The 14,205-nt window shown below is 41.0% G+C and overlaps 2 protein-coding genes across 2 annotated transcripts in view; one reads left to right on the top strand and one right to left on the bottom strand.

The window, feature by feature from the left end:
• Positions 1-444: 444 nt before the first annotated feature.
• Positions 445-14,205, bottom strand: part of TRAPPC3L (trafficking protein particle complex subunit 3L) — a 59,930-nt gene continuing 46,169 nt past the window's right edge. The window contains exons 6-7 of the mRNA XM_053664833.1: positions 5,995-6,180; positions 445-653 (exon numbers count right to left, since the gene is read on the bottom strand). Of these exons, the coding sequence (XP_053520808.1) occupies positions 534-653; positions 5,995-6,180 (306 nt within the window). The 3' untranslated portion in view covers positions 445-533. The remainder of the gene's footprint in view (positions 654-5,994; positions 6,181-14,205) is intronic.
• On the top strand, positions 8,371-12,661 carry CALHM5 (calcium homeostasis modulator family member 5). The gene is made up of 2 exons (XM_037158116.2): positions 8,371-8,992; positions 11,517-12,661. Exons 1-2 carry the CDS (start codon positions 8,453-8,455, stop codon positions 11,904-11,906), a joined length of 930 nt encoding a protein of 309 aa, XP_037014011.1. The 5' UTR covers positions 8,371-8,452; the 3' UTR covers positions 11,907-12,661.

Raw genomic sequence — 14,205 nt, 5'->3', positions numbered from 1 at the left:
CAGAAAGCTGAAGTTATAAGCCAAGCCAATATAAGAGAAAAATCCCATTTTTTCATAAATATCAAAGATTGGTACAAATGGAGCTGTACCAATCGGCACAGAGAATGCAATGCACAGGACCTAGAAACTGGATATAGTGGACATTCTATTGTATCATTTCACCCATTTCTTCATATGAGAAGAGATAACTATACCAATTGTACAGGTGACAGAGTACTTTTTTTGTTGCCATAAATAAATGAAACAAATAGACCCTCTTATGCTGGACTATGTAATATGTGCAACTCATGCTTTCTATCTTATAAGAAGTTATTTCTATATGAAATCTTGACATGAGATTGAAATCGCGTGATTTAAAAGCAAATGGGAAAAAACAGCCTCCTACCCTAGTGCACAGCATTTCAAATTTCTGGCTGATTTATAATCCTTTTAAAGCCCATGCTATTAAGCAACTCAAAATTCCAGTGGCTGTATTTGTTTAGCTACCACTAACTCCTCAACTAGTCAGCCTGAGGCATTTTGCATGCTATTTTTCATTTTTTCCGTCTGTATTTTTTCTCATCTAGCTTTTTCAGGAATGTTATTCCTATTTCTGTTACACTGTCGCCTTTTAGTCTGTCTTGCAAGAATGCAACATCAGCATCCAAATGAACCTAGGAAAGAAAAAAAAACTCATGTCATTTAGGTTAAAGGAAAAAAATTCACTACATTTTTCCATCACTTTTTTCAGCTTTATTTACCCCACTAGGAGCTGACTTTCCTTACTGAATGATAAAAAGAGCTTGTTTTGTGGATGAAGAGCCCTTGACTGTGTGTCTTCCCCATATGGTCTGGCTATGTGTGAACTCCATATTGTGCGTCTGCAAAGAGATGGGCAGTCCAGGCCAGGTCCAACATGGAGGGCTCTGGGGCAAGCCCAGAGATGTGGGCCCATGCCAAGTTTTGCTCACTGAGCCGCATCATGACTCCATCTCAAGAAGAACATGGATTCTCAACTCACTGATAGCCTTGACCCAATATGCCTTGCAAGCAGAACTTCCAAGAATAAAAGAATCCTCTCCAATCGTCTTGCCATAAATATTTAAGCCCTAGCTGAATAGCATATCACTTGCCCTAACAATATTTAGCAATCACTTATAGCTTTGACAGATTTGAAGAAATACAGACTAAATAAATTATGAATATAAAACTAAAGATTGAAAATACAGACATGAATATTTGATACTGAGGCCCTCTTTTCTTCTGTAAAGCATAGCCCATTTCCCAGACATTTAAGTAAACCCAAAGGGCTAACTTCTCTGTTCATCAAAATATATTCACATAAGAGCAGCACGGTATTGCTCACCTACCCTCATTAGGTACCACTCAGCTATTTTAAGTGATTGAGAGTAAAGGAAATGAATAAGAGAAAGTACACAATAGAAGCAAATACTAATAAGTGGAAAAGCCTGGGCCTACCAAGCAATTAATTAATATAATTAATTAATTATAACCTTACCTGACTCATTCCCTTCTCTCACTAAGAATTCCTTGGCCAACCACCCTGCATTTGTGAAACCACAGACCTCAGTATGCCAAGTTACTTGGATCAAATAGGGTGCACAAACCATGTCTTTGTGAGCCCCCCACCCAATAGAAGAGGATAGATGGCACGTTAAAATATAGAAGATAAATTCACCCTTTTCCTTATAATATCTTTTTTATCTTTCTCAAAATTTAATGGGAAATCAATTAAAACAACAAGAAGACTACAGTGAATCTTTTTGGGTATTTGGGTCCACATGTGGTCTGATGCCTAGGTGTAATTCTGCATATATAGTCAACAACTATCCATGAAAGATGAAGACTTCTTTATCTTATCTTTAACTTGGTTTTATTTTATTTTATTTTATTTTTTTGGTTCATCCCATAAACTGCCAGAACTCTACCTTACTTGAATTCATGGCCATTGATTTTAGGACAGGCTTTGGAAAATGGTAGAGTAGAAATGTGGAATTTGGTGGGGGAAGGAGTGGGGAGAAAATGCGGACAACTGTAATTGAACAACAATAAAATAATTTAAATTAAAAAAAGAAATGTGGAATTTAGTGGTGACTAATACATTATTTCTATTGCTTTACTCTTTTGGATTACCTGGTATTATGTCCTTCCCCAATTATCACAAATTATTGAAATTATATGCAGGCCGTGTTACTGGTAAGCCAGTACGTGTCTAGCCTTGGGCTGCAATCTGGTCTCACTATTCAAAATAACTATGCTTTTGGAAAAAGGATACTCCCTGATTAGTACCTCTGCTAAGCTGCTCTTGGGCTGTCAGTCTTTGACAGAATGTCTTCTCCCTTCATTTCCCCAAAACAGCTTTTACCAAGGTCATTCCTGACCTTTTGGTCCCTAAATGTTGTGAATATTTTTCAGACTTGCTTTATTTAGCCTCTACTGTACTCGGTCTTGCTACGCATTCCCATTTGTTGAAATACTCTCTTTCTTGGTATTTTCCCAAACTCTGGTTGCCCCTTCTTGGTGTCCTTTACTGCCTTTACTTTCTCTAACTTACTTTGTTTTGTTGCTTCCTAGGGTTCCATCTGTGACTTTTTTTTACTCGAACCTCTCTCTAGATGCTCTTTGAGAGTTCCTGTGCCCTTCAGCCCACATCTCTCTGTGACCTGCAGGTGTGGGTAACAACTGCTTAGCGTGTCATCACTGGTGTGTGTGGACACATCGGTCCCAACAACTGCCTAAATGAGCTTCTCACTTTGTCTCTCCTGTCCCCAGAGGTACATCTTCTAGTTTTACTTTCTTGGTTAAGAGTACAACCACCCTATAGGTTGCTCAGAAACCTAAAAATCATTCCTGAGTCTTTTTCTCCACCTGTCCCTTTAGTCAACTGATTACTGAATCTTAAATCTGCTCTTCTTAATGTTGTTGAAATCGGTCTTGTCTCCCCTCCTACTGCCAGGGCTTTATCTGGTTTATCTTGAGGTTACCATGATCAGCTTCCCAACCGCTTCCCCCTCCCTCCTTAATTTCTTCTGTCCACATTCACTTTGTTGATAAAGAATGAGATTTTTGAAACACAAATTTCAACTTCCAGCCAAGATGGAAGTGTAGGTAGATACACTTTGTTTCGCTGCACAACCAAAAAAGGACAGCAACCTATTAACAAGAAAAAAACCTCCAGAACTTCCAGAAAGTTGAACTGTATTGTAGTCCAGAACCAAGGAGTTAAAGAAGAAACATTCATCCAGACTGGTAGGAGGGGCAGAGTTAGGCAGCCAGTGCAGAGAGGATGAGTGGCAAGGTGGAAATTGGCAGAGAAGACAGGATAGGTAGTGGCTGGTGGACCCAGAAGTCCAACATTCACATGTGGATAACTGGGGAGGAACAACTGGGGAGGGAGACATACTGCACAAAATAGGGTTCCAGTGCAGGAGAGTAAAGACTCAAATACTCTGGCTGTAAAAATCTGTGGGTGTTGTGGCAGTGAGGGAAACTCCCAGTTTCACAGGAGTGTCTGTTGGAGGGACCTACAGGGTCCTAAACTGCACATAAACCCATCTACCCAGGAATCAGCACCAAAAAGGTGAAATTCACTTGTGGGTTGCAGTGGAAGTGTCTGAAAGTGTGGCGAGAGCCAAGCAAGTGGCACTATTCCCTCTCTGATTCTTCCCCAACAGACAATTCCGCAGTGCAGTCATGTGGGTTACCCCACCCTGGCGAATACCTAAGACTCCACCCCTTACAATGTAACAGGTGCACTGAGACAAAGAAACATGGCCCAAATGAAAGAACAGATCAAAACTCGAGAAAAAGAATTAAGCAGTGAGGAGATAGCCAACATATCAGATGCAGAGTTCAAAACACTGGTAATTAGCATGCTCACAGAAAAGATTAAGTACAGCCACAAAATAAAGAAAGAAGTGAAGGCTGTGCAAAGTGAAATAAAGAAAAGTATACAGGGAACCAACAGTGAAGTGAAGGGTACCAGGACTCAAATCAATAGATTTTGAACAGAAGGAAGAAATAAACATTTGACCAGAACATAATGAAGAAACAAAATTTAAAAAAAAATGGAAAGAGGCTTAGGAACCTGTGGTACAACTTTAAACTCTCAAACATCTGAATAATAGTAGTACCAGGAGAAAGTGTAAGAAATCAAAAACTTATTTGAACAAATAATGAAGGAAAACTTCTTCAACCTGGTGAAGAAAATAAACATGGAAATCCAGGAAGCTCAGAGAGTCCCAAAGAAGTTGGAGCCAAGGAGGAACACACCAAGACACAACATAATTAAATTACTGAAGATTAAAGATAAGGAGAGAATCTTAAAAGCAGCAAGAGAAAAGGAGATAGCTACCTACTAAGGAGTTCCCAAAAGAATATCAGCTGATTTTTCAAAAGAAACCTTGCAGGCAAGAAGGGGCTAAAAAGGAGTATTCCAAGTCATGAAAGGCAAGGACCTACATCTAAGATTACTCTATCCAGCAAAGCTATCATTTAGAATGGAAGGGCAGATAAAGTGCTTCCCAGATAAGGTCAAGTTAAAGGAGTACATCATCACCAAGCCCTTACTATATGAAATATTAAAGGGACTTATCTAAGAAAAAGAAAAAATCAAAATTATGAAGAGTAAAGTGACAACAAACACAACTATCAATAACTGAACCTAAAAATCAAAAACAAAAAGAACTAAGGAAACAGCTAGAACAGGGACTGAATCAAAGAAATGGAGATCACACAGAGGGTTATCAGCAGGGAGGGGGAGAATAGGGGAAAAGTTACAGTGAATAAGAAATATAATTAGTAGGTAAAATAGACAGTGGGAGGTTGAGAATAGTATAGGAAATGGAGAAGCCAAAGAACTTATATGTACGACCCATGGCAATAAACTAAGGAGAGAGGAATGATGGAGGGAAGAGGGGTGCAGGGCAGAGGGGGATAAAGTGGAGAAAAACTGGGACAACTGTAACAGGATAATCAATAAAATGTACTTGAAATAAAATAAAACACAAATTTCAAAATATCATTCACCTGCTTATAAAACTATAATGGGTCTCCACTGTTTTCAATACAAAAATCTAATTCCCGACTTGTCATGTGAATCCCTTTATATATCAGGCCTCTGTAAAAAATCTGTATCTCCTTTCCCATGATGAGCCCCCTTTCAATCTACATGTCAGTCACACTAAACTAATTCAAGTTACTTGTTTCTCAAAGGAAACTTTTTTTGTGCCTCTGGACTTGCTGCTCCTTCTACTTGGAATGTTATTCCCTCTGCTTTTCTTACCCAAGGCTTCCACCTCACCTAATTCCTCTCTACCCTTCAGATGCCAGATCAGAGTTTTTTAAGTCTTTCCTGACCTTCCATCCAGCCCCAACCCAGGTGCTCCTGTACCCTCAGTCACACTGCTTTATAAATTTTATTTCTCTACAGGACAGAACCTTCGTGAAAGGCACCAGCAGTGTCTTGTTCATCTTTGTAAGTTCAGTGCCTGACTCTAGCAGGTGCTAATAATTGCCTTAGTTAAGTCATTAATGAAGGGTAATGTAGGTGTGGAAGCCAGGCTCCAAAGTGGCCTGCGATGACCCCCGCCTCCTGTTATTCACCCCTTCAGGTGTGCACCAGGGTTGGCAGCACCTACTGTGATTAGATGGACAAAGATGCCTGTTTAGCAAGAAGGAACTTCATGAAGCCTCTAGCCCACTGCAAGCAAGGCACTGAGGCCGTGTGAGTGGGCTTGAAGAGTACCAACAGATTCTCTAGTCTCAGTCAAGTCTTCAGAGACCGTAGCCCTGACCAACAGCTTGACTGTATGAGTATCAAGCTGCAAAAATCTCTCAGCCACAACCTCCCTGCTAAGCTGCTCCCACATTTCTGGGCCTTAGATTCTATGTAAGATAATCAACACTGGTTGTTTAAGCTGCTGGATTCTGGGGTGATTTGTTACCCAGCGCTACGGAACAAATGTACCCAGCAAAATGAAGTAGGAGCTTTACCATTTCCAGGGCACCTCTGATAATGCCACAGAGCAAATTGCAGTAGCACAGAGAGGACCGCCCAGCAGGGAGCTCTTCCACGAACTCCACCAGAGGATTCTTGTCTAGAATCAGTGAAAATTCATTTCTGCTTGAATTGTTACAGGCCACGCTTGGTGTGATTCCCAAGTACATCTTGAAAGCAACCTAATGAAAAAGAGCAAAAAATTACAAAAGCTTGGTCTAGAACAAATGTCTATGAGTAGGGCAGCCAAACACCCTGTTCCAGGCAGTGCTGAGGAACGGCGAAGCCCGCAGGGTTCACATCGGGCAGAAACATACTGACACTATGACTAGTGTAAATCTTAAATCCTTGTGTTTTCATGGAACTAGACTAGGTGATCTGAAGGGACTAGTTTCTGAGGAAACAATATAACTTTACAAAAGCGTTAAGCATTATTTCATAAAATCTTTTTCAAAATAAAAAATAAATGTCAAAAGGAGAAATAAAGGACAAAAATAAATGTCCTTTAGGAAGGCAGGAGATTGAAGTATGACTAATTATTAGCATGAATTAGGACAATATATTTGTCACACTGGTACATGAGATCATGATTTAGAAGGGACACATCTGCCATATTATCAATGATAAAGTGAAGGACGCCACAGTAAGCTTAGACTCAGAAGTACGTTTGGGAACTGGGGGTTGTCACATGACTAAGGATGGCAAGTCTCGCATAAGGAGCGAAGAGCAGTGGTCAGAAGCACAAAACGAGTCATGAAGTAGCTTCTCAAAATGTCTCCTGGTCTTAAAAGGCTCAAAAATGTTCAGTGTAGACATGGAGGAAACCTTGAAGATCATTTGTTTCATTCCCATTTTCACAAATGAGTGAACTGGGGTTTGGAGAAGTAAAAGCACACGGTCAAGGCCACACTAAACCCTGGTTCTGTGGCTACCAGTCCAGGGCCCTTTCCTTTCACAACACACAGGCCTGGGATGTGAGGTTTGTTCGTGGGAAGGTGGCAGCTTGATGGGTTACTGTCTTCAGGTGCCTTAATTAACTTAATTTTAAAAGTAACACCAGTGTAGGTGGTAAACAGAAATAATTTCCTTGATTATTTCTAATTAGAAGCACCTCTAATTAAGGCTCTTTATTCATCCGTTCACTCATTCAATAAATACCCAGTGAGCACTGCCTGTCTAGTATAGTATCTGGCGCAGTGTGAGTTCAATAACTGTTTGACTTCAATAGCATGTTTGGACCCAGAATACAGGTTAATAAAATGTAGTTCCTACTTCATAAGAGCTTATAGTTAAAAGGGGGCTGCGATATTAAGCAAACAACTGCAATGGTGTAGTAAGCCCTGCCGCACAGTTATGTACGGGGTGGGGTAAAAGTAGGTTCACAGTTGTGAGTATGTGAAACACAGATTTTGTTCTTATGTTAGTATTTATTATTAGTGTATTGTTTTCCATGTGAATAACTGCAAACCTCCATTTGCCCCACTCTGTATTATTATGAAGCAATTCTGGAAATAATCACAGAGAGAGAAACTTGTACCCAGTTCACAAATGCTGAATGAGACTTTTTCAGGGGAACAAAATCGGGGGGAGTGGGGGTTTCTAGGTAGAGGGAGCAGTTCATGGGCATGGAATAGCACGATAGGGCTCATGGGAGGCTGGCGCTTATCAACCTGTGGGCCGAGGGGAGGCCCAAAGCCATGAGTGAGCTAAGGCAGAATTAAATTTCTGTGTTAGAGGAAGCTCCCCACATGTCAGCTTGGAGGGTGAATTTAGGACGGAGGGTGGGCTGGGCATGAGGCCACAGGCAGAGATACCCACAAGGAGATCACTCTCAGAACCTAGGAAAGAACTGATGAGTACTCTCCTCATTTTCTCTTTTATTCAAAATCCAAAGGCTACCTAAACTTCTTCATATTAATTTCTAATAGTCCACATCTGAAATTTGCTTCAGGTCTCTGACACTAGCCAGCTTTAAAGGATATAAAGCGAATCTTCCACCCCTTAAGTCAAGTACCAAGAAAAAAAAGTCAGCACAAAACTCCAGGCTTGGAGATTGGTTTGGCTCCTGACCAACTGGCTGAAACACGTTTCTAGTAGTGTCGATTTCTCGGGCTGGAAAATTCCTAGACCTTTATTTGTCTGAGTGAGAATTTCTTTTAGATTTTCCATGCGTGGAAATAACATAACAATGGAGGCTTTGCCCTGTGAAGTTAATTCTCGGGCGTCCTGGCCCTTGTGTCAGAGACCAGCACGGAGCAGTAGGAGGCATTGTTTGAGCAGGATTGGGAAATATTCATTCCTCGGAAATGACCTTGTTTCCTTATCTGTCTGAATTCAGTCTGAGAAGGAGGACTGTTGTTGCAGATGAAGGACGAGCTCCACCCTCAGTGCCGGCCACGGCGTCTCTGCCAATAAATAAGGGCAAACCACTTCCCCTCTTTGTTTATCTCCAAAATGGATGCTTTCAATGGGATTTTAAAGTTTGTCCTGAACCAGAAAACTGTGATTGGCTACAGCTTCATGGCTCTGCTGACCCTGGGAAGTGAGCGGCTCTTTTCACTTGTGGCATTTAAGTGCCCCTGCAGCACCGAGAATGTGGTCTACGGGCTGGTTTTCCTTTTTGCTCCTGCCTGGGTTTTACTGATCCTGGGATTCTTTCTGAACAACAGGTCCTGGAGACTCTTCACAGGCTGCTGCGTGAATCCCAGGAAAATCTTCCCCAGAGGCCACGGCTGCCGCTTCTTCTATGTCCTGGGGCAGATCACTCTGAGTTCCTTGGTGGCTCCAATGATGTGGCTGTCTGTGGCTTTGCTCAATGGGACTTTCTACGAATGTGCCATGAGTGGGACAAACAGTTCAAGACTCTTGGCACTGATTTGCAAGCACAGGCCCAAAGAATGCTGGGAAGAGCTTCATAAAGTGTCCTGTGGCCAAACCAGCATGACAGCCACAGACAATGAAGAGCTGAAACTGTCCCTGCAAGCCCAGTCTCAGGTAAAAAAGGACCCTCTTGCCTTTTCCTCCCAGCTTGAATGAAGTATTCTCTCAGTTCTCCTTCCAGCCCAGGCTGAGTCTGAATCCTGCCAGAATACTTTGATACAAATGAAACTGAAGCCTGGTGCAGTGTGAGGCCAATCTCAGGGGAAGCTTTTAGGGGTTGGATGGCTTAGTAACATTGCTGATTGAATTGTCTTTTGCATTTCCAAAAAGAAAATAGCCTCTGGGATTTGTGTGTTCATAAATACTTAAGTACATTAAAACTATCTTTCTGGGTTGCCTTTATAAATAATGTATGATGTAAGTTAGAATTGAGTGTTAAAGACAGAGCTGTGATTAGAAATTACTGCTTTTGATCAATTATTTATTATTAAACCAGTTTCTGAGGAAAAAAACCTACAAATACAGCATTGGTCTATTAAAATATAGCTGAACCAAATGAGCTAATACTTTGCAAAGTTGTATGTAATATAGTTAATAGCAAGATTCCCTTGATTGATTTCTGGCAGCTTCTATGTCCATGTATAAATATTGCCAGGATTAAGAAATTTTCCCATATAACATAAGAATCACCAATCCTCAAACAGCATGCAGTGAAAAGCAATCATATTCTCTGGGGAGGGCACGTCCTGTGCTTTTCGTACTACACAACTGGAGAAGTCTTATGTGACTTTAGCAGCTAAAGATTTGGGGCATTATTTCATTTAACAGAAGGAAATGATAGCATTACCCAACTGACATAGGGAAGTAACTTGTCATGCTCACAGGGACATGAGCACAAATACAGATGTGAAACCTTGTCTCGGCCTCCAAAAAGGCTGAATTCCTACTTGGGAGTAAAAGGAAGTGCATTCCCCAAACCAAAACCAAGCAATAAGAGCAGATAAACAGATCCACAATTGCTCAGCAATGCTATTTGTTTCAGAATTAATGCATGGAGAATAGTAGCATTTTATTTTCTCAACCAGAACTTACCTTTACAACAATACAACAAGGCAACGTCTGTTTTTTAAAATCATGCATTCCAAAGCTAGTTGGCAGTACTGTCATATACTTTGTATAAACCGATAAACCCAAACATACCCAAAGTCTTTTGTGTCATGCATAAAGTACATCTTAGATAAGAACATGCCAGGCTCCCAGACATCTTCCTTCTTTTGTTGAAGGAAGGCATTAATTATGAGTGTTATGACACAATGAGGGATTTATAATTTATGTCCCCAGGCACCAGGCTCCATTCAGTTAGTGCCAGATTCAAACACTCATCAGCGCGTGAGCTTTTCTTCTCTAAACACAAACACAAGAAAACCCTGCACCTGCTGTCATAGCTTAGCTGGGCACACTGACCTGTTTACTTTTTGGCAGAATGAAATGGACCTGGAGCTGACACCTAGGGGCGGGTGCATGAGAGATGTGGACAAGGAGAGCTCTATCAATAGCAGGTGCTCTCAGTGGTCCAGATAAGCAGGAGAAACAAACAGTCTGGACTACTCACTGGCATGTGGGTGGGGCTAAAACAAGTGTTCCATCCATGGGTGGGATGGAGACACAAGCTGGATCCAGCTTGTGTCTCCATCACAGCTGGGTGGCGCTCTTTTTCTAAGGAAAGTAGAGTGTAGTAGCAGGTAGAATCCTTGCAGATATTTTTTCTTATTTTCAAATAGGCCCTCCCGCTGAGAAACACTAAGGGTCATTTTACTAAAATGTCAAGAGAAACTTAAAAAGACCTCTGTTGGTTGTCTAAATATGAAATCCATTCCAATAGTTTAAAAGTAATTAGAACAGCAAAGGCGTTTAAGAGATAACTTGAACAGTTTAGACTTCGGTTTTTAATATTCAGAGGGGAAAACCCAGATGAACCAGCGTATACTTAGAGGGGAGTTTCTTTTTCCTAAATATCAAAATGCAGAACCAGGAGCCCTGAAGGTCGGAAATGACTGCGATTGTTTCCTCAGCTTTTACCAGGGTTTCAATTCTTACCATTTCAGTTTCCTTATTGTATTACGTCTGTTTCGCTGTGTCGTGGATGAAGAGGAATGATATTTCTCTCAGAAAGCATTGCTGCTCCCTGCAAACAATAGAACTTGGGAAATATCAGTCACTAGGCCTGTGTATACATTTTTCAATGATTGAAAACACGTGGCTGAGGAACTGGTCTTTTGCTCAAATGACCACATTTACCCTTGAAAAACTTTTTTTCCTCTGATATCTAATGGTATTTGAAGGCTTGATTCATCAGATTGGAGGATAATCTATACTTTTTGTTTTTTTCTATTTGCCTGCCATCTGGCTATTTCTTTGCATGCCACTCATGATGAGTAAGTAAAATGAAGATAATTAGGTGAACTCTAACTGCATTCGACTGTTTAAAAAGTGTTGTTAAAATAAAAGATGAAGCACTTCAAATGAGATACAGCCGTGACTGCGGTTTTAATTTAGCGAAATGCTTCCCAGTCATATCCCCAGCTCCCTGAGAAGTGGCTTTGCTTTTACCTGTCCTGAATATTTCTTTCTTTCTAAGATTCTAGGATGGTGCCTGATTTGTTCAGCATCTTTCTTCTCTCTGCTCACTACTTGTTATGCTCGCTGCCGATCTAAAGTTAGCTACCTGCAGCTGAATTTTTGGAAGACATATGCACAAAGGGAGAAGGAGCAGTTGGAAAATGCATTCCTGGACTATGCCAACCAGCTGAGTGAGAGAAACCTGAAATGTTTCTTTGAAAACAAGAGGCCAGAAGTCTTCCCCATGCCTACCTTTGCTTCCTGGGAGGCTGCTTCAGGGCTGCATTCTTTCGACCAAAGCCAGCAATACTACAGCACCCTCCATAAGGTGGTGGAGGATGGCCTGGAACTTAGCCCTGAGGAAGATGAGACCACAATGGTCCTTGTGGGCAGCACTGACAATGTGTAGCTCATCTACCATTGCTGACTCAAGGCGTCCAAGGGTTCATTTCTTCTGACATCTTCTTACTGCATCAACAGCAAACTCTGAATATCTGTGTTTTCTCATATTTTCTGTTTACAAGATGGTAACACAAAGGGAAGCAGCTTTGCAGCTCCCAAGTGCTGACAGTGTCATGATGTGCTCAAACGGATGCTGAGCAACTAGTCGGTCAAGGACGTTGACAAAGGTGCTTTTGCACTGGCTGGGGGTTGGGCTCAGTCTCTTCAGTTCTAAGATTTTATGATTGGCCAGAAGACTCATGCAGCTAGGTCTGCCCCTCTATGTAAATATGGGTCATGGCATCTGGGGGCAGAAGTGGCAGCTTTTGGGTAAGCCAATTACTCTTAACAGACTACTCTACACAGTGGGATCAGCAGTGTGGTCAGCAGCAGACCTTGTTCTGTAAATCTAGCCTACTGCTCTTCAAGGCTGTATGAAGTTCCAGCATTCAAAATTCATTTCCTCAGAATCTGAAGACATCAGTTCTCAAAGATGATATATGGAAAGGATATAACGCCTAAAATTCAGACCTTTTCACAAGTTTCCAAAGTGCAATGAAGGTTTGCCCCTGCAGGCAGGGTTGTATTTTGACTTTTCTGAGCTCTAGGTACTTTTGCCTTCGTGAACCCCTTTCTACATTAAAATACACATACACACACCAGTATATATCCATGGCTGTATTGATATAAAGAGAAATATACTTGTATAATGGACAAATATTATACATCGAACCATTGTTTTCAACAAAAAAAAGTTCATTCATTTCCCTTAGGTTTCCTAATTTTTTAAATAATTTCTAAAATGTCTTAAATTTATTTTCAGAGACAGGAAAGGGAGGGAGAGAAACAGTGATGTGGGAGAGAAACATAATCTATTGTGTTTCGCACATCCCCATCTGGGGACCTGCCTTGCCACCCGGGAGTGTCCTGACAGGCAATCAAACCAGTGACCTTTCTTTTTGCACACCGGCACTCAATCCACTGAGCCATGCCAGCCTTATACTAAACTATTTTTTTCAACCAAAAAGGTACATTTATTTTCATCAGATTTTATTTTTCTATACAGTTTTTTTATATGTTTGAATTTATTTTCTTCAGATTTAAAAAAATATTAAAGACACTTCTGTGGGCCCCTGCCAGTATCACAGGCACACTGCTTACCGTGCTGAATGGTCAGTCAGTCCACACTGGCGGTCTGGGAAACAGATTAGAGCAGTGCTGGTGTAAAACCGTTTCACAGTTTTGTTTACCAGAAATAATGCAAATTCTGAATTCTTTATGCTGTGGCTCACACCTTATATCATTGAGAGTTCCTGTCTTTTAGATAGAGAATCCTGGGGATGAACCAGGTATTACTATGGGACAGTCTCCCAAACTGGGAAAGTTCCCTATAGGTATAAGGCCCTAGAACATAATCTTGGGAACTTGGAGTTATGGGGACAGGGAGGCGTGTGTGTGTGTGTGTGTGTGTGTGTGTGTAGGTGGGAGAGTTGGACAGTGGGGACTGTGAGATTGCAATAGTTGAAACAATGCGTGTCAGTGATGTGATGAATATTTAACAAAGGCTCCAAAAAAAGGCTTGATTTGAAGTATTTACTAATTTCTATGGTGCAATTTCAAGTCACCAAAGTAATGTCACTGAACTCAGAGTTAGGAAGAGATGCTCCCATGAGCCCTCTGGGTTTTTTGGGGGGGAAATATATTTGATTGATTATGACATCACAGTTGTCCCATTCCCCCCTTTATTTCCCTCCACCCTGCAAACCCCCTCCCACCCACATTCCCCCCCTTTAGTTCATGTCTGTGGGTCATACATATAACTTCTCTGGCTTTTCCATTTCCTATACTATTCTTAACTCCCCCTTGTCTATTTTCTACCTACCATTTATGCTACTTATTCTCTGTACCTTTTCCTCTCTCTCTCTGCCACTCCTCACTGATAACCCTCCATGTGATCTCCATTTCTGTAATTCTGTTCCTGTTCTAGCTGTTTGCTTAGTTTGTTTCTGTCTTTTTTTTTTAGGTACAGTTGTTAATATCTGTGAGTTTGTTGTCATTTTACTGTTCATATTTTCATCTTCTTTTTCTTAGATAAGTCCCTTTAACATTTCATATAATAAGGGCTAGGTGATGATGAACTCCTTTAACTTGACCTCATCTGGGAAGAAGTTTATCCACCCTTCTATTATAAATAATAGCTTTGCTGGATAGAGTAATCTTGGATATAGGTCCTTGCCTTTCCTGACTTTGAATACTCCTTTCCAGCC

The sequence above is a fragment of the Artibeus jamaicensis genome, unplaced genomic scaffold (assembly GCF_021234435.1).
Source record: "Artibeus jamaicensis isolate MK-2021 breed Jamaican fruit bat unplaced genomic scaffold, CSHL_Jam_final contig_387, whole genome shotgun sequence".
NCBI classification, from domain to species: Eukaryota; Metazoa; Chordata; class Mammalia; order Chiroptera; family Phyllostomidae; genus Artibeus; species Artibeus jamaicensis.
This window is presented reverse-complemented; position numbering and strand designations above follow the sequence as displayed.